The sequence below is a fragment of the Peromyscus californicus genome, unplaced genomic scaffold (genome assembly GCF_007827085.1).
Source record: "Peromyscus californicus insignis strain IS unplaced genomic scaffold, ASM782708v3 Scaffold_18__1_contigs__length_77618521, whole genome shotgun sequence".
In the NCBI taxonomy this organism is placed as follows: Eukaryota; Metazoa; Chordata; class Mammalia; order Rodentia; family Cricetidae; genus Peromyscus; species Peromyscus californicus.
In genome coordinates, this window is record NW_026294480.1 from 60,354,868 (window position 1) to 60,378,513 (window position 23,646).

General features: G+C 45.2%; 1 protein-coding gene and 1 pseudogene across 1 annotated transcript in view; one reads left to right on the forward strand and one right to left on the reverse strand.

Moving 5' to 3' along the window:
• The window catches only part of Jmy (junction mediating and regulatory protein, p53 cofactor), a 79,427-nt gene that overhangs the window by 50,148 nt on the left and 5,633 nt on the right, over nucleotides 1-23,646 (forward strand). Inside the window, exons 8-10 of the mRNA XM_052743562.1 lie at nucleotides 13,223-13,318; nucleotides 14,228-14,831; nucleotides 18,683-18,993. Coding sequence (XP_052599522.1) covers nucleotides 13,223-13,318; nucleotides 14,228-14,831; nucleotides 18,683-18,990 — 1,008 coding nt within the window. The 3' untranslated portion in view covers nucleotides 18,991-18,993. The remainder of the gene's footprint in view (nucleotides 1-13,222; nucleotides 13,319-14,227; nucleotides 14,832-18,682; nucleotides 18,994-23,646) is intronic.
• LOC128113808 (non-histone chromosomal protein HMG-14-like) lies at nucleotides 347-5,319 on the reverse strand (annotated as a pseudogene).

A 23,646-nucleotide genomic window follows, 5' to 3' on the forward strand; every position in this document is an offset into this window, starting at 1 on the left:
GCTCAGGTTTTTTATCTATCTTTTTTTGGGTTGTGTGTTTTGATAGGATTTCACATAGAACATGACCTTTAGTTCCTGTGTAGCTGAACCTCCTGCCTCCACCTCCCAGATTACAGTCATACCACCACCCTGGCTTTTGTTGTTCACTGTGAGCTTTGCTTTTCTCATTGTTGAGTTTGAAGAGTCCTTTATCAGGTGTCTTTTGCTTATTCTCTCATCTCTAACCAGTGTCCTTTCCAGAGCTTTGGCTTTGAGCGATATCCAGCTTACTAGTTGTTTTTCATAGCATGGTGTCTCTTTACTTTAAATACTGTAGGGTTGTATGCTTTGCATTTTACAGTTAGGTCTATGAGCTGTTTGAGTTAAAATTGCCTGGCCCGTCTAAGGTCGGGGTCCCCATCACCTTGGACACGTCCGTGCCCACTTTCTTCAGCGTCATTTGTTTAACAAGCTGTGTTCCACTGCATTCCTTTGCCCTTTAGGCAAAGGTCAAGAGATTTTGTCTCCATGGCTCTGTTTGGAGACTGTTTCATTAACCTAGGTCTTTTAGCCTCTAAATCAGCGAGAAGAAGGAATCAATTTTTATTGAATTTTACTGTATACATACAAGGATTATTTAACTTTCTTTCAGAGTTTTATAGTTTTCTTCATTTAAATCTTGTAATATGGCAGATTTTGTCTTTGTGGGGATTAGTATTATTTCATATTTAATTTCAAATTCTAGTTGGTAGACTAGGAATTGTTTATGTATAGCATCTCTGCTGTAATGGTCCACTATTATTTTATACTGACTTTCTTTTCTGCTTTCTACATACATTTCTACATAGCTTTATTTCTTGCCAATGTGTATAACTTTATTTGCCCTTCTTATGGCATTAGCTTAGGATTTCCATTATGATGTAAGGAAAGCTGACGAGGAGGAGGAACACACTTTGCCTCTTCCAGTCAGCAGACAGCTCCGGCTGCTTACCCAGTGTGTTGTCACGTTTGCCGTGTTCCAGATGTGCCCTGCCCTGCGCTCCTAGGTTGTGGAGAGTAACTAGTTTATTTTGTGTGAGCTACATTAGGAATCTCCTTCCTTCCCAGTATTGCACCGCATCACACCTGCATGCACTGGAGTGGGTTCTCCAGGGTTTGATATAGCTATCTTTAGTCAACACTAGAAGCGAATACCTAATTGAATATGAAAGCGCTCGTATGGCATTTCTCCCTGTTTGCTTATTGTAAAGCTTCTCTTCTTTCTTTGGCATCACACACAACGTCAGTGGACTTGACTTCTTTTCTGATAATTTGAGCTAATTTGGCACAGTTGAGCTAAAGCTGCCCCTTATTATCATAATTAGATGGGGATCAGTCACTTATCCTTAAACTATATGACTCTTTCTCTTAGAAGCCAGAAATAGCAAATTCATTAGGGCCCTTTGTTTTTCTTCTCTCTGTCTGCGGGTTAGAATGTGCTGTGTCTGGTTAGGTAAGGGATCAGATGGGGAATGAGGGTGCCCCTGCTCACTTCTACCTGGATTACTAGCTTGACTACTGACATTCTACTCTTCATTTGTTCTTTTTATGTGACTAATCTGGTTTCCGATAAAAATGCCAGTTTTTTGGTGGATGAAGTAATTTATTTGTTCCTCAAAGAATTTTATGAGGACAAAGGTCAAATAAAGAAGTCAAAATCTACAGGAATATCAGAGATAAATGTTATCTTCAAATTTGGCCCAACATCAGCATTAGATAGCCTACCTGATGAGACAGGAAAACAGTAACAAAGTAAGTCCATTCTAAAACATTTACAGCTCAGGGAAATGAGAACTGGCTTCAGGCATGTCCATTCTGAATTATCTTTAAAGAAATTCACACTCGGGAGACGGGGAGACGGGAAGACGGGGAGACGGGGAGACCGGGGAGACCGGGGAGACCGGGGAGACCGGGGAGACGGGGAGACGGGGAGACGGGGGAGACGGGGAGACCGGGGAGACGGGGAGACGGGGAGACCGGGGAGACCGGGGAGACGGGGAGACGGGGAGACGGGAGACGGGGGAGACGGGGAGACGGGGAGACCGGGGAGACGGGGAGACCGGGGAGACCGGGGAGACGGGGGAGACCGGGGAGACCGGGGAGACGGGGGAGACGGGGAGACGGGGGAGACGGGGGAGACCGGGGAGACGGGGGAGACGGGGAGACGGGGAGACGGGGAGACCGGGGAGACCGGGGAGACCGGGGAGACCGGGGAGACGGGGGAGACCGGGGAGACCGGGGAGACGGGGAGACCGGGGAGACCGGGGAGACCGGGGAGACGGGGGAGACGGGGAGACGGGGAGACGGGGGAGACAGGAAGACCGGGGAGACGGGGGAAACCGGGGAGACGGGGAGACGGGGGAGACCGGGGAGACGGGGGAGACGGGGGAAACCGGGGAGACGGGGAGACGAGGAGACGGGGAGACCGGGGAGACCGGGGAGACAGGGGAGACGGGAGACGGGGAGACGGGAAGACGGGGGAGACAGGAAGACCGGGGAGACGGGAGACGGGGGAGACAGGAAGACCGGGGAGACAGGGAGACAGACAGGAGGACAGGGGAGACATCAGCACCCCTCCCCCATCTCATAATGCTGTAAGTTTACATTTTTATATTGGACCTTATTTCGAGCTGTCCTTGGCTGTTTGCAGCTGCATGTGGCTCATAGCCTCAGGTTGTGCATGCCCAGAGCCTTCGATTACAAGTGATTATTGTTTCTCAAAGCTTGGTTTGAAGCTCAAGTTATCTTTATTGGGATTTCTTGGGTTGTATGTTGTTTAAAATATAACTCATAATTAATTTTATTGTTTTAAGAGTTTTCCATAGAAACCATGCAAAATAAACATGCAGGTCTAAGGTAGTTTAACATCTAATATTAACTTAAAAAATGAACTAAAGAAAGCACAAAGTTTACTTGCTGACTGTTAATACCCCTGAACAAATGGTAAACAAGAAAACTGTGGTTAAAAAACAAGTTATTTTTTTCCATTAAAAATATCCCTCACAGATATGATGGTGAACAACTATAGTTGTAGTACTTGACAGACAAGGGCAGGATGATCACTTGAACAACAGGCCAGCAGGGGCTACATACGTAGAAGACTGTTTCCTTCCCTCCTTCCTTCCTTCCTTCCTTCCTTCCTTCCTTCCTTCCTTCCTTCCTTCCTTCCTCCCTCCCTCCCCCCCTCCCTCCCTCCCTCCCTCCCTCCTTCCCTTCCTTCCTTCTTTCTCTTTCACAACTCAGATTTTATTGGTTGAGGAGCAGAGTACACAGACATTTCAATTCTAAAAACATGGACCCAAACTCTAAGAGTCATACAATGTGTTCACATACTCAAAAGAGCCATGTGCTGTTTCTCTTTGAACTTATTCCAGTGATGTTCCATCCTAAATTTGGCAAGTTTTCCCTAAGACCTCACATAACAATCAAACGCTCACAATCATTAATTCCACTGGTTCACAGTTTTATGCCACATACAGTACATATTCAAAATTTTAATCTTTCACAGCACATTATCACGATTGTTAGGAAAATGGACTGCCGTGACCAGAGACAGTTCTGACAGGGCAAGGACCGAGGAGTAGTGGTTTTTTAGGATACAGTTCTACTAGAAACACGAAACCAGATATAACTGAAAATATTCCAGACACAAATGCACGACCAAGACTCCAAATTACCATTCAGTCTGCTTTGTGTTGTAGGATATAAAGCTAGCCCCCTCTACGGAATGTTATGGTGACCACCGAGACAGTCACAGCCTCTCCTGATTCAGTACCCTGCTATTTTCTGGTTGTACCAAAAAATAAACAACCAGCAAGTGATTTAACCTCTTAAAAAAATCATTTACACTTAAAATACGGGATGAGGCGGGACTTCCTCCCACCTTTTAAAAATGTTTCTAGAGCTACTGAAAAACTCGCATTGACAAAATAGTTGATAAAAATATTCCTCTGGATTGTACAAGAAGGGAAGGGGGGACACTGACAGACACGATGGATGGTTAGTCGGACTTGGCTTCTTCTCTTAGACTTCAGAGGCTGGACTCCGGTTCTCAGCCTCTCCGTTCTCTGCAGGCACATCTGTGGTTTGCTGGTCAGCCACCTCCGCCTGTTTGCCCTTTGCTCCCCTCTTCCCTTGGGTTTGCACTCTTTTGTCTGGTGGTTTATCCTTTCCCGCGGCCTTCTTCAGCTTTGTGTCCACCTTGGCAGGGGCAGGCTTGGCCGACAGCCTCTCGGAGAGTCAGTTGGGCTCCGCCTTCGCCGCTCCGTCCATGCTAACCTTCCTCTTGGCATCATGGTGGCGCTGGGTAAGGGGTGTGGGATGCTGAACCTGTCACGGAGCTATACTGCCTCAGCCACTACCGAATGAGCTACCAGAAAGACTGTTTTCAAACCAAAACAACAACAACAAAAAAGCTGGGCATGGCGGCATATGCCTGTAATACGCACTCTGGAAGCTGAGGCAGAAGGATTCCAAATTTGAGGCCAGATTTGGCTTTAGCCGTGGCAATCTAGTATAAAACTCTTAAATTTTTAAAAGTTCCTACCAGGCTGGGGTACAGATCAGTACCTTGATTAACACTCAGAGAAGCTTCTTCTTGTAGCAGATGGGCAGAGACCCACAGCGGGACAGTGTGCGGACTTTCGGAGCACTCAGCCCTAAATGGCTGTCTGCATCAAAGTCCTCTCCTCCCAGCTCGGGAATCCATAAGGAAGAGGAGAAGGAAAGATTCTAAGAGCTAAAGGTGCTGGATGACTCCAAGAGACTGTCTTCCAGATACAACAAGACTGACGCACTTAGTGATCCACAGAGATGTGCACAGGTTCAAGCCAGATGGGATCCCTGCACTGAGAGGGGGAAGGGAATTAGAGTCCCACCCTAACCAGAAAGCCGTCTGCAGTTGATATGTACTGGCAAAGGAAAAATCATTTCTCTGTGTTCTGACTGTGCTGTATCCAATCCTTGTCCTCGGAGTCTTTCTTTAGTTAGTTTGTTTGTGGTTTTTTTTTTTTTTTTTTTGAGGCATGGTTGCACTATGTAGCCTTGGTTGTCCTGGAACTCACTCTGTAGACCAGGCTGTCCTGGAATCCACCTGCCTCTGTCTCCTGAGTGCCAGGATTAAAGGCATGAGCTTCCACACCCAGCTCAGATTCTTTTTAAAAGAGTGCATTATTGGGCTAGCAAGATGCCTCAGTGGGTAAAAGTACTTGCCATGAGTCTGATGACCTGAGTTGGTGCCTCAGATCTTACAGCAGAAAGAAAGAACTGACTTCAAGGTTATCTTCTGACCTCCACTGGCATTGCAGTTACTCCCTACTCCCGAAGCACCCCCGCCCCCCCCCCAAAAAAAAAAACACACGCACGCACTGTGACAATGGAAGCTGGATCTCTGTAGACCCAGTCTATCTAGGTTCCTTGTACCCAACTCTGATGCTGACAGAGCCCAGTCTCCTGTATTAGCATAGCAGCCGTCCTCCAGCCCCCTCACAGGTGAGCTGATTTAACCAAAGTCCTTCAGATGCTAAAGGACGAAACTGATATGCATTCTAGGCCTGCCACTTAGGGGCTGTGCTCTTAGAGACAGTAGTTACCATAGTAATTTCTAGGTTGTAAGCATTATACTTCCCCAAACAACCTTGCCACTTCACATCTCTCCCTCTGGGATCCTTAGATCTAACAGATTTGACTTTGATAGTATACCAGCTGACAGATCAGCTAGGGTATGATTAATTCATTCTCCTGAACTCTGTCCACCTGACTCGTATATAGAGAGATGCTGGCTTACCATGGAAGCTCCGTTCAAGTCCCTAGGATCCTGCAGTTAGTTGTTTTCTAGGCATCTTACCACCAGTGCTGTAGGAAACCCTTTTCTGTCTGTTCACACTCCAGTCATTGCTCCTCTACAAGCTTCAGAGTGTCTGTTCTCTTGGAAGTCTGTGGTCTGCATCTGAATGTGGAAGATGCAAGCGGACTCCCGTGTTCCAGGTGGGCACCAGTGTACGCTAGGCTGGGGGAGCTCCTTCATTTGACCGACTCGGCTGGGTCAGAGGGTAAACTTTAGCCGTGGGACAGGAGTGTGTAGAGCAGGAACAGGAGTGTATAGAGCAGGAGTGTGTAGAACAAGAGTGTGTAGAGCAGGAGTGTGTAGAACAGGAGTGTGTAGAGCAGGAACAGGAGTGTGTAGAGCAGGAACAGGAGTGTGTAGAACAGGAGTGTGTAGAGCAGGAGTGTGTAGAACAAGAGTGTGTAGAGCAGGAGTGTGTAGAACAGGAGTGTGTAGAGCAGGAACAGGAGTGTGTAGAGCAGGAACAGGAGTGTGTAGAGCAGGAACAGGAGTGTGTAGAGCAGGAACAGGAGTGTGTAGAGGAGGAACGGAGTGTGTAGAGCAGGAACAGGAGTGTGTAGAGCAGGAGTGTGTAGAGCAGGAACAGGAGTGTGTAGAGCAGGAACAGGAGTGTATAGAGCAGGAGTGTGTAGAACAAGAGTGTGTAGAGCAGGAGTGTGTAGAACAGGAGTGTGTAGAGCAGGAACAGGAGTGTGTAGAGCAGGAACAGGAGTGTGTAGAGCAGGAACAGGAGTGTGTAGAGCAGGAACAGGAGTGTGTAGAGGAGGAACGGAGTGTGTAGAGCAGGAACAGGAGTGTGTAGAGCAGGAACAGGAGTGTGTAGAACAGGAGTGTGTAGAGCAGGAACAGGAGTGTGTAGAGCAGGAACAGGAGTGTGTAGAGCAGGAACAGGAGTGTGTAGAGCAGGAGCAGGAGTGTGTAGAGCAGGAACAGGAGTGTGTAGAGCAGGAACAGGAGTGTGTAGAGCAGGAGCAGGAATGTGTAGAGGAGGAACGGAGTGTGTAGAGGAGGAACGGAGTGTGTAGAGGAGGAACGGAGTGTGTAGAGGAGGAACAGGAGTGTGTAGAGGAGGAACGGAGTGTGTAGAGGAGGAACGGAGTGTGTAGAGGAGGAACAGGAGTGTGTAGAGGAGGAACGGAGTGTGTAGAGGAGGAACAGGAGTGTGTAGAGCAGGAACAGGAGTGTGTAGAGGAGGAACGGAGTGTGTAGAGCAGGAACAGGAGTGTGTAGAGGAGGAACGGAGTGTGTAGAGCAGGAACAGGAGTGTGTAGAGGAGGAACGGAGTGTGTAGAGGAGGAACGGAGTGTGTAGAGGAGGAACAGGAGTGTGTAGAGGAGGAACAGGAGTGTGTAGAGCAGGAACAGGAGTGTGTAGAGGAGGAACGGAGTGTGTAGAGGAGGAACGGAGTGTGTAGAGGAGGAACGGAGTGTGTAGAGGAGGAACGGAGTGTGTAGAGGAGGAACAGGAGTGTGTAGAGGAGGAACGGAGTGTGTAGAGGAGGAACAGTGTGTAACAGGAGTGTGTAGAGGAGGAACGGAGTGTGTAGAGGAGGAACGGAGTGTGTAGAGGAGGAACAGGAGTGTGTAGAGGAGGAACGGAGTGTGTAGAGGAGGAACGGAGTGTGTAGAGGAGGAACAGGAGTGTGTAGAGGAGGAACAGGAGTGTGTAGAGGAGGAACGGAGTGTGTAGAGCAGGAACAGGAGTGTGTAGAGGAGGAACGGAGTGTGTAGAGGAGGAACGGAGTGTGTAGAGCAGGAACAGGAGTGTGTAGAGGAGGAACAGGAGTGTGTAGAGGAGGAACGGAGTGTGTAGAGCAGGAACAGGAGTGTGTAGAGGAGGAACGGAGTGTGTAGAGGAGGAACGGAGTGTGTAGAGGAGGAACGGAGTGTGTAGAGGAGGAACGGAGTGTGTAGAGGAGGAACGGAGTGTGTAGAGGAGGAACGGAGTGTGTAGAGGAGGAACGGAGTGTGTAGAGGAGGAACAGGAGTGTGTAGAGGAGGAACGGAGTGTGTAGAGCAGGAACAGGAGTGTGTAGAGGAGGAACGGAGTGTGTAGAGGAGGAACGGAGTGTGTAGAGGAGGAACGGAGTGTGTAGAGCAGGAACAGGAGTGTGTAGAGCAGGAACAGGAGTGTGTAGAGCAGGAACAGGAGTGTGTAGAGGAGGAACGGAGTGTGTAGAGGAGGAACAGGAGTGTGTAGAGGAGGAACGGAGTGTGTAGAGGAGGAACAGGAGTGTGTAGAGGAGGAACGGAGTGTGTAGAGGAGGAACAGGAGTGTGTAGAGGAGGAACGGAGTGTGTAGAGGAGGAACAGGAGTGTGTAGAGGAGGAACGGAGTGTGTAGAGGAGGAACGGAGTGTGTAGAGGAGGAACGGAGTGTGTAGAGCAGGAACAGGAGTGTGTAGAGCAGGAACAGGAGTGTGTAGAGCAGGGGCAGAAGTGTATATTCTTAGCTCGTAGGTCTGGGCTTTGTTATCTAAGGTGGAAGATCACAAAAAAAAAAGTCTGTAGCTTTATATTTGCTTTTACTGTGGAGCTTAAAACATGTCTTCTCTTTGTTTTCCTATCTGGAAACCTTGAAGATGATGTAGTGAACCTGCTTCTGAGACTTAGGAAGAGAGGCCTGGCTTTTGTATCTATTAATAATTGACTCAGCTAATGTAAGAACAAGACATGCAAGTGTGCTGTTTTTAATCTTTCATAATTCCTTGTCCCTTGCCACAGTCCATGGAACTAATGTTTATCCAAAGGATCTGTCCCAATACCACCAAGAGACAGAGTGTATCTGACCTCTCTGAAAGTGTGTGGCAGTTCCACCCGTTAGGAAACAGGGTGGCTACTCAGGCCTTCTAAAAAGCATTTCCTAATCAATTATGAATCAGTCATCTGTCCTTCAATCAAACAGTTAATAAAACACTACTTCTGCTGTTCAGCCTCCTGCCAAGAATGTTACTTAAGAGTCCTGACACTGTTCAGAGCTTCCCTATATACATGCTGTCTGTCCGCACAATTTAAGAACTTTATTCATGTATGTGTGTGTGTGTGTTAAACCTACCATTCTAAAGGTAGTATCTGTTATCAAAGTTCCTTCTTGCCCCATATCCAGGTTGTCTTAGATTTGTTCATTCTACTTGCTAACCCAAACCTCTCTTCTCTTGCTTCCCCAATCTCAAGGGTAGCATCCCACCCCCTGCTTCATCATTGGCCAAATTGGAAAACTTGTATTCTTCTTTCTCACCGTGGTGATGCTTCAGAGTACAGATCCCATGTTGGTTAAACTTGTGTGATAATCCCCACTCTAGCTGGGCATAATGCATGCCTGTGAATTCAAGGCCAACCTGAACTATATTGTGAGACCTTGTATCAAAAAACCAAGGGTTGTGGTTCAGTAAAGCCCTGACCTAGCATGAGCTAAAAGAAAAAGGAGGCCAGCCCTGCCCTTTTCCTGATGTGTAATGTAGTGTGTAGTTGATTTACAAATCAATAAATGAACCAGAACATGGGATTAATTGTTCTTAAACAGTGTCTTTCCTACTATTTTGTTGTTTGGATATGTTAACAAGTTACATGACTTTTTCTAGTGCATGACCTTGAATGGTTTCTTATATGTAAGTCTCACCCATTCTGTATTTTTATGTCTATGTATAAATTTTGATCATATATCAGATGTTAAATGCTGAGTGGTGGTGGCACACACTTTTAATGCTAGCAGAGGGTTCACAGAGAAACCCTGTCTAAGAAAATAAAAAGATTTAAGTTTATTGTGAAGTTTCAATTTAACGTCTTGACCAGCAGAGTCTATCTCAATTGGCTGAAAACCCTTACTGTGTATAATATATAAAGTGATACATGATCATCATAGAAGAATAAAACAATCCCCAAAAAATGAATTTCAAAATTAATTGTTGCTACTTTTAGCAAGAGGCCTTAATCATGACTCTGAAAGAACTATTAGAATTTTATAGATTGTTTTATGAAGACAGTTGGAAAAGCATTGACCATTGGGATCAGTGCATTGGGCTGTGAAAAGTAAATCAACTGTTGCTGGTCTGCTTGCTCACAGCTCCCCTTGCCATTCAGGATGCTGTGGCTCTGGGTGTGAGGATATCAGAAAACTTGGGTTTTTTTCACATTTATATCTCTCAGTTAAGATTCAGTTTAGAGTTAAGCAAGGTCATTGCTTATCAGCAGTCCTCTGCTGCTCATTTCTTTATGTAAGCGCACAGCAGGAGGCAGAGGCAGGCAGATCTCGTGAGTTCCAGGCCAGCTTGGTCTACAGAGTGAGTTTCAGGACAGCCAGAGAAACCCTGTTTGAAAATAACAATAACAAAAGGGCAGATTGGCTGTCCAATACAGTCATTACCTCTTCAACAAAATTTTGGAGACACTGTTACTATATTTTGTAGTAGTGATGTAATAGTGAAGAAGTCTGAAGCCCAGCATACCTCATTGAATATGGTTTTTCTGATACACATCAATTTTTATTTTTATTTTATTTAGTTTTCTTTTTTAAATTTATTTTTATGTGCATTTTGCCTGCATATGTCTGTGCGAGGGTGTCAGATCTCCTGGAGCTGGAGTTACAGACAGGTGTGAGCTGCCATGTGGGTGCTGGGAATTGAACTTGGGTCCTTTGGAGGAGCAGCCAGTGCTCTTAACTACTGAGCCATCTCTCCTGCCCCAGTTTTTACTTTTAATAGAAAGCCAGTCCTTCATCAGGCAGTGTTCTGCCTTTTTGCTGTGAATCTATTCGATGACTATTTTAAAAGTGCCATGTTTCTCCTTGGTAATTTTAGGTTCATGTTGTCCTCTATGTATGTGTTCTTCTCCATTTTGCGGTGGTCATCATTGTTTTGTGTTGCTAGAGACAGGACCCCAGGAAATGCCCTGCTCTTAAGCTGTGTCTCGGCTCTTGTGTGTGGTCTTCAGCTGTGTCTGGCTTGACTAGACTAGCTGGTATGTTTTCAGACATACCTGTAATTGGAGCTTTCATGTGACTGTCACTGCTGTCACTGCAGATCACGCCATTTCTTTTCTTATTGTCTTGGACAATAAGACAATCTGAGCATGCTCTGTCTTGTGCTCAGTGAGTTATCTCTACCCGAGCTTGCCCATGAGGTCCGTGTGGTTTCATATGTCATCTATGGGAATCTTGTATGTTGTTAACTCTTCTGTCTATATTTGGACATTGATTGCCGGGTTCCCTTTTAGACAACGTGTTTTTCTTGCCCAGACTGACCCAGAATGCACATCCTCCTCCTGCCTCGGCCTCCAAGTGCTGCTTGCTGTCCACCAGTGTGAACCACTGTTAACAGCGTGATGCTTTGCAGTTCAGCAGAGAAGGGCTATGTATTGTCTTGTTTTCCTCTTCTTCTACATCCACTGTACTGTTTATTTTGTGATAAGGAACAGGGTGTTTAGAGGAATATTCTCAGCTTCTGTGACCAGTTTATCACTGGTGAGAGTTGTTGGGTTTCTTAGAGATGGGATGCCTGTTCTGTAGGGAACACTGTCTTATCTTAGATGCTCGTCAGTACTGTTTCTCATTTTAGTCAAAATTTCATTGTATTTGACAGGTAAGTACATCCCATGTGACTTGAGGTTGATGTCAACATGTTGTATTTGAAGATAGCATTTTCTTCTCAGACTGTTTTCAGGTAGTTTTAAAATAAGAAGGAAAGTCAGGACTTATCCAATTAGGTTATCTGCCACACTGTAACGTAACCAAAATGACCGTGAAGAAGGAGCCTGGCGCTGTCTAGTTTGCTAACAATGGCTTCTGTTTTGTGTCTTTGTCATTCTGGATACACACTACTTTAGGTTCTTCCTGGGGTGTTTTTGTATCTTTAGATGTAAATAAATATTGTTATTGGATTATATTATCCAAATACCTTTTAGTTTCCTCTCACCTATAGATTACACCTACTTCACCTTTTTACTTTTTATTTTTTTAAAGATAGACTAGACTGGCCTCATTCACAGTCATCTCTCTGTCTTGGCTTCTCAAGTCTTGTAATTACGAAAGTACATCACCGTGCCTTGGCTGTGTGCATATGTGCACGTGCATGTGGGAGCACACTCAGATGCTAGAGGGCATTGTCAGTTGTCTTTCTCAGTCACTCTCCACCTCACCTGTCTGTGACAGGGTCTCCTTGTACCTGGCTTGGCTACACTAGCTGGCCAGCAAGCTCCAGGAGTCCGCCTGTCACGCTCCTTCCATCCCCGCCTGTCACTCCTCCTTCCACACCTGGATTGTCCACGGCTCCTCCTCGGGGCTCGTGTCTGTGGTCAGCACCTCACTCCCTGAGCCCTCTCTGCTGCTCTGATTTCTCTTTTTCTGTGTTGTTCTGTTTGTTTTCAGGCAGGGTCTCTCTACATAGCCCTGCTATCCTAGAACTCGCTCTCTAGACCAGGCTGGCCTCAAATTCAGAGAGATCCTCCTCCTGCCTCTGCCTCCTGAGTGCTGGGATCAAAGGTGTGTGCTGCCATGCCCAGCCCACCTCTCACCTTTTTAAGGAAACAGAGATCTCTTTAATCTTAGGCTTTGATGTCATCATCCAAGGAAGATACAGTAAGAACTGCCATTGTCAGCAAGCCGGGTGGGGAGGAGAAGGGGGGTGAAAAGGTTGTGAGAAGAAGAGCCTAATGTCGGGTGGATCAGTCTCCTGAGGAGGCAGCTCCAGTGGTGTCTTGTTTCTTGTTTTAAATAGGGAGTGCTTCACGAGTTTCTAGTCAGCCCTGAGCAGGGGCCTTGATAATCCTCTATCAGTCCAGTTTTGGTACATGTGCCGTTGACGTGAAGAATCAAGCTTTGAAAATTAAGTAGAGAAGTAATAACCCTTTTCCCACCTAGAAGGTCTTTTCATTTGTTGAACTAAAATGTCTGACAAGTGAGATTTTGCTCTATAACTTACAGGTGATTCAGCAATAAGGAGAAAGTTAGAACACCAGTGTAGATAACTGCTGCCTGCGGGGTGGTGTAAGCCACATGGTTCATGAATAGTGTTGGAAGTGTGTTTTTCCTAACCTTTGAACACTCAGTTACTGATGTGGTGGTTGCTGTTTTTATTTCAAAACTCACTTGTATTTGAGTTCGCTGAATGTGAAGACCAGAAGCATTTATTTATTACTGAAATTGTTTCAGCCCCGACCTCTGAGACTTAGCAGTGTTCAGCTTAGAAGGAGTTTCATTGAACCTCATGGGCCAGTGTGACCCTAACAGGGAGTATAGTGATTTCATCGCGAAAGGTCTTGTCTAATGAATCATTCTCTTCGTCATTTGTTTAACATGTTAGGAGAATCTTCTCTTCCTTTTCCCTTGTGAAAAGGTACAATGTGATGTGATTTCTTCTTTTTACCAGAAGAGAGAAAAATTCCATGATGAAGAGGAGAGGAAAAGTGCCTGGGTTAGCCAGGAGAGACAGAGGACCCTGGACAGACTCCGGACGTTTAAGCAGGTAATAGAAACACACTCTATTGATGGATTTTCGTTGTTTTTCAGAGAGCGCCATAGTACTCCTATTATAAGATCTCCGTGTAGAATCTATTCCAGTCACAGTAGTTTGATGGGCTCCCTCTCCTGTGGCTGAAGCTGACAGTAGTATTCTTTTGAGCCTGGTGTACTACTTCAGGAGTACAAAGAATGGAGCGGGTCAAGAAAGCCTGGATTCTTTGAATAAAAAGAAAACAGTGTCGATACTACAAAAAACCCTTCATTGCACGCTCCCCCTTCTATCAAAATCATTATCAGGCATTTTTAAAATACCCCCCCCTTTTTTTTTTTTAAAGGTTTCAACTTTTTTTTATATAAGTATTTGAAAATAAACAGTAGTAGCTTTTAGCTTCCTGCTAAGTACCAGTAATATATTTTAATTTAATATTGCTTGTCTTGAGTTTTAGATCCAGTTTTTTTTCTTTTCGTTGAAGACTTAAAGTCATGTGACTGGTTTTCCTGCTTGTTTGTGAGATTGGTCTTGCTATAGGTAGCCTTGGCTAGACTGGAATGTATGTAGACTAGGCTGGCCTCAAACTCAGAGTTATCCATCTGCCTCTGTTTCTTGGACGCTGGAATTAAAGGCACGTGTACCGCAATGCCCAGCACATGGCGTTTTTTAAGCAGTTGGCTTAATTGGGTAAGAGGGAACAAGGCTTAGCATATTTGATATCGGATAATAAAAGAGTTGGTGATAATTGTTTGAAAGGTATTGAAAGTTGAGGCACAGGTATTCTAGTTTTTTTTCCTGTACCTTGGAAAAAGTCAGAGAAGAGACAAAATAATAACATTCTGTTAAAGGAAGAAATAACTAAGCATTTGTTGGCAAGTTATTTTAATATACTATACTCATACAATAACTTTGATATTTTAGAGGTACCCCGGGCAAGTCATCCTTAAATCAACGAGATTAAAGGTGGCTCATTCTAGAAGAAGAAGCACAGCAAGTCCTGTGGCCTGTGAGGAGCAGTGTGACTCTCTCCCAGGAGTGCAGCAGGGAGAGGAGAAAGCAGAGGTGGGGGTCGGGGGGAGCCAGCTGGGGCCTTCACAGACAGCAGAGCCTCGGAGCCTTGTTCACCCGGAAGACACTTCTTCAGTACAACTTGAAGCCACTTCGTTACCTCCCAGTGCTGTTACCTCTGAACTGTCTCCCCCCTCATCACTTCCACTTTTGACTAGTAGTGATCTCAAACCTTGTTCTGCTACTGCAGATCCACTCCCGGCCTCTCTTCCCCCAACACCTCCCCCTCCCCCTCCCCCACCCCCGCCTCCTCCCCCACCTCTGCCTGTTGCAAAGGACAATGGTGCCAGCACCACTTCCGAGACACTGGAGAAAGATACACTTAGGAAGGAGGGCTGTGAGAAGAGGATCCCAAAGTCAGCCAGCGCCCCGTCAGCACAGCTCTTCGACAGCAGCCAGCTGGTCAGTGCCCGGAAGAAGCTGAGAAAGACTGCTGAGGGTTTACAGAGGAGGAGAGGTGAGTGGACAGGACCTGTGGGACCGGTGGGGAGCGATGCCCAGGGAAGAGCTCTGCATCGAGTTCTGTGTTGCAAAGCCTGAAAGAGTGCCTTTGAACATTGTGTGATAGCAAACAGGCATTCAGGGTCACAGCAGAGGAGAAGTCGTACTAACTCACAGCAAGTGTTTACAAATACATACCTTCTCTTGAGCTATTAGGCACGTTTTCAAAATATTCAAGTGACATTTGACCTATTTGTTAGGTAGCACTTTTCGCGTTAGGAAAAACAAATCTGATTTTCTTTAAAAAAAAAAAAACTTATTTTTATTTTATGTGCATTGGTGTTTTGCCTGCATGTATGGCTGTGTGAGGGTGTCAGATCTTGGAGTTACAGACAGTTGCTGGGAATTGAACCTGGGTCCTCTGGAAGAACAGTAGGTACTCTTAACCACTGAGCCATCTCTCCAGCCCCACAAATGTGATTTTAACTTGAATGGTAAACTGTTTCTGTCTAGCTTAGTGATGGAGCTCATATGCTAATGATGATGATGATGTTGATGATGATGATGGTGATAGTGGTGGAGCTCATATGCCATTGATGACGATGACGATGGTGATAGTGGTGGAGCTCATATGCCATTGATGATGACGATGGTGATAGTGATGGAGCTCATATGCTAATGATGATGACGATGATGATGGTGATAGTGGTGGAGCTCATATGCCATTGATGACGATGACGATGGTGATAGTGGTGGAGCTCATATGCCATTGATGACGATGACGATGGTGATAGTGGTGGAGCTCATATGCTGATGACGATGGTGATAGTGATGGAGCTCATATGCCATTGATGACGATGACGATGGTGATAGTGGTGGAGCTCATATGCCATTGATGACGATGACGATGGTGATAGTGATGGAGCTCATATGCCATTGATGACGATGGTGATAGTGATGGAGCTCATATGCCATTGATGACGATGACGATGGTGATAGTGATGGTGGAGCTCATATGCCATTGATGACGATGACGATGGTGATGGTGGAGCTCATATGCCATTGATGACGATGACGATGGTGATAGTGATGGAGCTCATATGCCATTGATGACGATGACGATGGTGATAGTGGTGGAGCTCATATGCCATTGATGACGATGACGATGGTGATAGTGGTGGAGCTCATATGCCATTGATGACGATGACGATGGTGATGGTGGTGGAGCTCATATGCCATTGATGACGATGACGATGGTGATAGTGGTGGAGCTCATATGCCATTGATGATGATGACGATGGTGATAGTGATGGAGCTCATAGGCCATTGATGACGATGACGATGGTGATAGTGGTGGAGCTCATATGCCATTGATGACGATGATGATGGTGATAGTGGTGGAGCTCATATGCCATTGATGACGATGACGATGGTGATAGTGGTGGAGCTCATATGCCATTGATGATGATGACGATGGTGATAGTGGTGGAGCTCATATGCCATTGATGACGATGACGATGGTGATAGTGGTGGAGCTCATATACCATTGATGACGATGATGATGGTGATAGTGGTGGAGCTCATATGCCATTGATGACGATGGTGATAGTGGTGGAGCTCATATGCTGATGACGATGACGATGGTGATAGTGGTGGAGCTCATATGCCATTGATGACGATGACGATGGTGATGGTGGTGGAGCTCATATGCCATTGATGACGATGATGATGGTGATAGTGGTGGAGCTCATATGCCATTGATGACGATGACGATGGTGATAGTGGTGGAGCTCATATGCCATTGATGACGATGATGATGGTGATGGTGGTGGAGCTCATATGCCATTGATGACGATGACGATGGTGATGGTGGTGGAGCTCATATGCCATTGATGACGATGACGATGGTGATGGTGGTGGAGCTCATATGCCATTGATGACGATGACGATGGTGATAGTGGTGGAGCTCATATGCCATTGATGACGATGATGATGGTGATAGTGGTGGAGCTCATGCCATTGATGACGATGACGATGGTGATAGTGGTGGAGCTCATATGCCATTGATGATGATGACGATGGTGATAGTGATGGAGCTCATAGGCCATTGATAATGACGATGACGATGGTGATAGTGGTGGAGCTCATATGCCATTGACGATGACGATGGCGATGGTGATAGTGGTGGAGCTCATGCCATTGATGACGATGATGATGACGATGGTGATGGAGCTCATATGCCATTGATGACGATGGTGATAGTGATGGAGCTCATATGCCATTGATGATGACGATGATGATAGTGATAGTGGTGGAGCTCATAGGCCATTGATGACGATGACGATGGTGATAGTGGTGGAGCTCATATGCTGATGACGATGACGATGGTGATAGTGGTGGAGCTCATATGCCATTGATGACGATGACGATGACGATGGTGATAGTGGTGGAGCTCATATGCCATTGATGACGATGACGATGGTGATAGTGGTGGAGCTCATATGCTGATGACGATGACGATGGTGATAGTGGTGGAGCTCATATGCCATTGATGACGATGACGATGGTGATAGTGATGGAGCTCATATGCCATTGATGACGATGGTGATAGTGGTGGAGCTCATATGCCATTGATGACGATGACGATGGTGATAGTGATGGAGCTCATATGCTGATGATGATGACGATGGTGATTGTGATGGTGGAGCTCATATGCTGATGACGATGACGATGGTGATGGTGGTGGAGCTCATATGCTGATGACGATGACGATGGTGATGGTGGTGGAGCTCATATGCTGATGATGATGACGATGGTGATGGTGATGGTGGAGCTCATATGCTGATGATGAGGAGGATATCATTGTAAGAAAGGGTGGGAAGCCATTAACAAGATCATATAGGTCACAGTTTAGTATTGAAGACTTAATAGAGTTCTTTTCATAAAAAGACAAAGAAGAGCAGGAAGTTATGTGCAATTTATCACATGTCCACTATGCCTCAATACAGTTACTTCTAAAAATAGCATTTTCCTTACCTTTGAGGGGCTTTTAGTTTGCATGGGGCAAATAATACTGAGCATCTTGCATATTACATATTAATCTGAGAATATTCTGTAAGTTATTTCATACCACAATCTGAATAGAATCTCATATGTGAAATAACTAAATGAAAAAGCACAGTGACCGTGAACCAACATTAAATTTTGTATTTGTGTGTATGTGTGTGGTATATATGCACTCAGTTTTTCATGTTGAGCCAGGGTCAATTTGAGGGTCTTCCTCAACTGCTCACTGCCTTACTTTCTGAGACAGGGTCTCTCCCTGAACCTGGAGCTCACCGTTTCAGCTTGACTAGCTAGCCAGGAACTCCACTTAAACCCCACCAGGCTCCACCTGTCACATGTACCTCCCAAGTACTGAAATTATAGGTATGCACCATTGTGTCCAGCTTTTATATGGGTGTTGGGAATTTGAACTCAGATCCTCATCTTCCGGCTCCAATTTAAAAAAAAAAAAAAAGGCTTGGCCATGGTGGCACACGCCTTTAATTCCAGCACTCAGGAGGCGGAGGCAGGTGGATCTCTGTGAGTTTAAGGCTAGCCTGGTCTACAGAGCAAATTTTAGGACAGCCAGAACTGCACACAGAGAAACCCTGTCTCAAAAACAAATAAATCAATTAATTAGTTAAAAATATATAACCAGTCACTGTCTTACTTTGGATTGGTGGTGGGTGTGCAATATGGGGTCCTTTGAGAATCTCACCTATTGTATCAAGACCATCTCCCAGCTTGTATTGGAGGAGGTCACAGAGTTTGACTTTAAATACAGTTATCCTAACTCTTGATTGTTTATTTTGTTTTCCAAAGTGAGTTCCCCCATGGATGAAGTGTTAGCATCCTTGAAGCGTGGTAGTTTCCATCTGAAAAAGGTTGAACAGCGGACTCTGCCTCCTTTTCCTGATGAAGATGATAGTAATAATATCTTGGCACAGATAAGGAAAGGGGTGAAATTGAAGAAGGTTCAGAAGGAAGTTTTGAGAGAATCCTTCACACTTCTGCCTGATACAGACCCTTTGACTCGAAGCATCCATGAAGCTCTCAGAAGAATTAAAGAAGCGTCCCCCGAGTCGGAGGATGAGGAGGAGGCTTTACCTTGCACAGACTGGGAGAACTAGCAGGTAAATGACCTGCTATCTTTAGCAGCATGAGCCAGTGATCCAGCTTGTACGTCCGTCAGCTGGTGAGCTCCAACATGTTTTGTCGAGTCTGTGGCCTGTTCATTATATTTATAGTGTGGATATTAGAAATGTGAATTCCAGGTTTTAACTCAAAAACATTCTCTTATTTCCACCTGGATATTTGTTTTGCTCAGTGCCTATTTTTTTTTAAAATCCTGTCCCTTTATACAGCAGTCCTTCTTGTTCGTGACGAATGAGGTGGGTATGTTTCCAGAAGCCACATTCTGTATTGGTTTCTGTCATTGTTGCAGTAGTTTTCTTTCCTGTATGCACCTTTTAAGGTGGGTCTGTCTGTGTCCAGGCTCTTCTGGAAGTCTTTGTGATTCTTTTGCTATCATGGTATGCATCATACCTGGCCAGGAATGCTTTGTTCTTTTATTTCTGTTTTTAATTGTGTGTGTGTGTGTGTGCATGGAGTTTGTGTACATGTTTACAATACCCACAGAGACCAGAAAAGAGCATTGGATCCCCTTGGAAATGGAGTTACAAGTTACAGGCAGTTGTGAGCCCCGTGACGTGCTAGGAACCCATTTCAGGTCCTCTTGCAGAGTACCAAGAGCTCTTAATCATTAAGCCATTTTTCCAGCCCCAGAAAACACCTTTAAAAGGCAATGGCCATGTAAATGTTTTTTTTTTTTCTATCTCACTCATTAAAAATACCTACAGTATAGTTTTATTCCAAGTAAAGAGACAGTCTTATTTTTAATCTTGACAGAAGTCTTTTTAACTGAACTACTTAAATTAGGCATATTGAATTTTGATCCTTACTTAGCTGGCTGTATACATAGCTTTATAAATACTTAAAACTATGCAGCCAAACTACTGTTCCTTTGTTGTCTATAATAAACATTATAGCTATGTTTATAAACACAAGTACAAACATCTTGAGTCCCCTGCACAGTAAGATTGTTTGGTTGCACATATGCATTCTAACACTTGCAGTCTGCTGCATCAAGTACAAACATCTTGAGTCCCCTGCACAGTAAGATTGTTTGGTTACACATATGCATTCTAACACTTGCAGTCTGCTGCATCTCTCTCTTCTTTTTTTAAGATGGGGTCTCAGCATGTGGCTGTAGCTGGTCTGGCCCTGGATATATAGATCAGGCTAGTCTTTGCCTCCCTTCTTCCCACTTGCTCTCTGTCTCCCCGAGTGCTGGGCCACCAAGCCCTCTGCTGCTTTTCAATGTACCAATGGCACTACGTTAAAAGAGTAAAGCAAGCGATGATGGCATATGCTGTGAGCTGCGTAGTGAAAGGATTGGCAGTGGTTTCAGCTGAAATAAGATAACGTGTGCAAAATGTGCAGAGCATGTAACATGTTCTGCTCTCTGATAGGCTCCATAGTATTGAGCCAAACAGGAAGACCAGACTAGCTGTGCAGTTCTGCAATGCCCAGGCAGTGTTCAGGAGGTGGAGGCAGGAGGATCATGACTTTGAGGCTAGCTTTGATTACATAGCAAAACTCCATCTCAAAACAAAAATAGTGAAGCCAACCCCAAAGAGGGAACACTCTTTCTAGTGGGGATATATACAAGATAGCTTAGTTTTCACAGCCGGCCATGGTGGCACACATCTTTAATCCCAGCACTCAGAGGCAGAGGCAGGAGGATCTCTATGAGTTCAGTCCAACCTAATCTACAGAGTGCTCTTTAGGACAGCCAAGACTACAGAGAGACCCCATCTCAAGGGGGTGGGGAGATAGCTTATTTTTAAATGATTTTTCTAGCAGGGATATATCCAGGATAATTATCTTTGGGTGGGAGGGTGTACAGTGATCCCTGATCATGCATGATCTTAAGAATAGCTGAAGGGACTTACTAAAGAGTGTAGATTCCTGTCTTTGACTCCGAATCTAAGTGGATATTTAGTGTATACACAAGTCCGCATGGATTTTGAAGACTTGGCACAGTAAATGTGAACTAGTCAAATGCAGCATTACTACTAAAAGCACTTTGACCTTTTCCTTTTGGGCCTAGGACATGAGGAAATGTTGTCAGGTACCTCTTTCCATCAGCGTCTGTCTCGAGCTGTACAAGCAAGGCTTACAGTGGCATTCTCTGTGATGTGTGGTGTGTGTTTCTCCCTTGATTCGGCCACTGTTGACTGACGGGTGTTTTCCTCCATTGCTGTTCTATGCGGAGGTCCTAATGTTCAGTTATCTTGCTTACTGTACAGGAAAACACTGGCATTTATTTTCCTCTGAGAAATGTAGAGGAGGAGGAGAAGTGTCAGGACTTCTAACTATGGGCTAATGCTCAGAGACTCGAGCTGTCCCCCGAGGATCTTTCCCACAGTAGACGGACACTTGCAGATCACCCCCTCTCTACCGTCCCTGGCCCGCTGTGCTGTCTCCTGCTCAGAGACTCGAGCTGTCCCCCGAGGGTCTTCTCCACAGTAGACGGACACTTGCAGATCACCCCCTCTCTACCGTCCCTGGCCCGCTGTGCTGTCTCCTGCTCAGAGACTCGAGCTGTCCCCCGAGGGTCTTCTCCACAGTAGACGGACACTTGCAGATCACCCCCTCTCTACCGTCCCTGGCCCGCTGTGCTGTCTCCTCCTGCTCGTAGCTTCGCGCGCTCTCTTGTTTGTTTTTCAGGACAGGGTTTCTCTTGTTTATCTTTGGAGCCTTGTCCTGGAACTCACTCTGTAGCCCAGGCTGTCCTTGCACTCACAGACACCCGCCTGCCTCTCCTGGGAACTAAAGGTGTGCATCACCACACCTGTCTGCTTGTAGCTTCTCCTGCCACTTAACCCTGTATCTCACCCAGTCGCTGCCCCTTTCGTGCTTAGTTCTTTGACTACAGCTGCTCAGGTCAGCGTTTCCATGCTGTCTTCTCCATCTCACTGGGTATTGCCTGAAACAAGACAGGGCAGCATCATTCTGTGTAACCCAGCTGAAGTGTGATGGCTATGTCTGGGTACTGAGGGAGCATGAGAGGCTGACAGTTCTGACAGTGTTGAAAGAGACCAGGAAACACTCACCAGTGTATGACCTGGACCGTCAGAGTTGAAAAGATGGATGCTGTGTGCTCTGCATCCTCTTCCTGTAAGACTCTGGAGATAGCTGTGGCTAACGGTGTCCCTAAGGAGCTTTCTAAACACGAGAAAACTATATCTTTCTCAAATTTGTCAGTATAACAATGGAAAGAGATCGTGAGGCACAAATGTCTTTTTAAGAAAACTGTGGTGGTGGCGTATGCCTTTAATCCCAGCACTTGGGAGGCAGAGGCAGATGGATCTCTGTGGGTTCGAGGCCAGCCTGGTCTACAGAGCGAGTGCCAGGACAGCCAGGACTACACAGAGAAACCCTGTCTGGAAAAATCAAAAAAAAAACAAACAAACAAACAAACGGATGGCGGTCCTGTTTCATAGGTAAAAAGGAATATGTGAAATTGATTTCACTAATTTTTATATGACAGAGGGCCAAAATGATACCTTTCAATATGTAGATGCCATAAAATTGTGAAATAGTTTACTGCTGTGCACTCAGCCTTTCTAGGTACTAAGGGTTTAAAACCCAGGCTTTGATTCAGTCTTTATGTTGTATTTCCTAATAGCACATCTCAGTGAAATATCCTATCAAAACAAAAATGTGCTTATTGGAAAACTATTTTGTTTGAGCTTTTTAATCTAAAAACTAGAAAAGATATTTTCTCAGTCACACTAGCTCTATTTCAAGTACGCAGTACCATGTGTAGCTTCATTGAAACAGAGAAAACAGAACAGAAGCACGGTGCTTTTTGTTCATGTGTGTTTAAAGAATGGTTTTTATCCTTCTCCTAAAGGGTCAATTAATAAAGACAGTCTGTCTCTTTGATGTTTAAAGACAACCATATAATAGGTCTTATTGTGTTGGCGGTTTGTAAAACATAATAAATACACACTTTGACATAAAGTATTAGCCTAAGAGTAATAGAAATTAAAGTGAACCTGTAGCTGGAGCCCACCTGGGCCTGCAGCCACTCAGACCCAAGTAAACGCACAGAGACTTATATTACTTATAAGACTGTATGGCTGTGGCAGGCTTCTTGCTATCTAGTTCTTATATCTTAAAATAACCCATTTCTATTCATCTATAGGTTGCCATGTGGCTTGTGGCTTACCGGTATTTTCATATCTTGCTTCTTTTGTGTCTGGCTGGCAACTCCTGACTGACTCCGCCTTCCTGTTCCCAGAATTCTCCTCTCTGCTTATCCTGCCTATACTATACTTCCTGCCTGGCTACTGGCCAATCAGCGTTTTATTTATCAATCAATCAGAGCAACACATTCACAGCATACAGGGCGATGTCCACAGCATGAACTTAACACCTCCATAGCGATCAACATTTGTATTAAATGGAGAGGATAGCTCAGCGGTTAAGAGCACTGGCCACTCTTCCAGAGGCCTGTGGACAAGTCCCAGTATCTGCATGGTAGCGGTCACAGGGGATCTGACACCCTCTTCTGGCCTTCATAGGCACTGCAGGCACATGGTGCATATACATTCCTGGTCAAACACTCACACAAACTAAAAAAACTAATTAAAAAAATTCATAGACATTTTTTTTAAGGAAATCCTATACCATTACTGTATAGGTGACTATTAAAA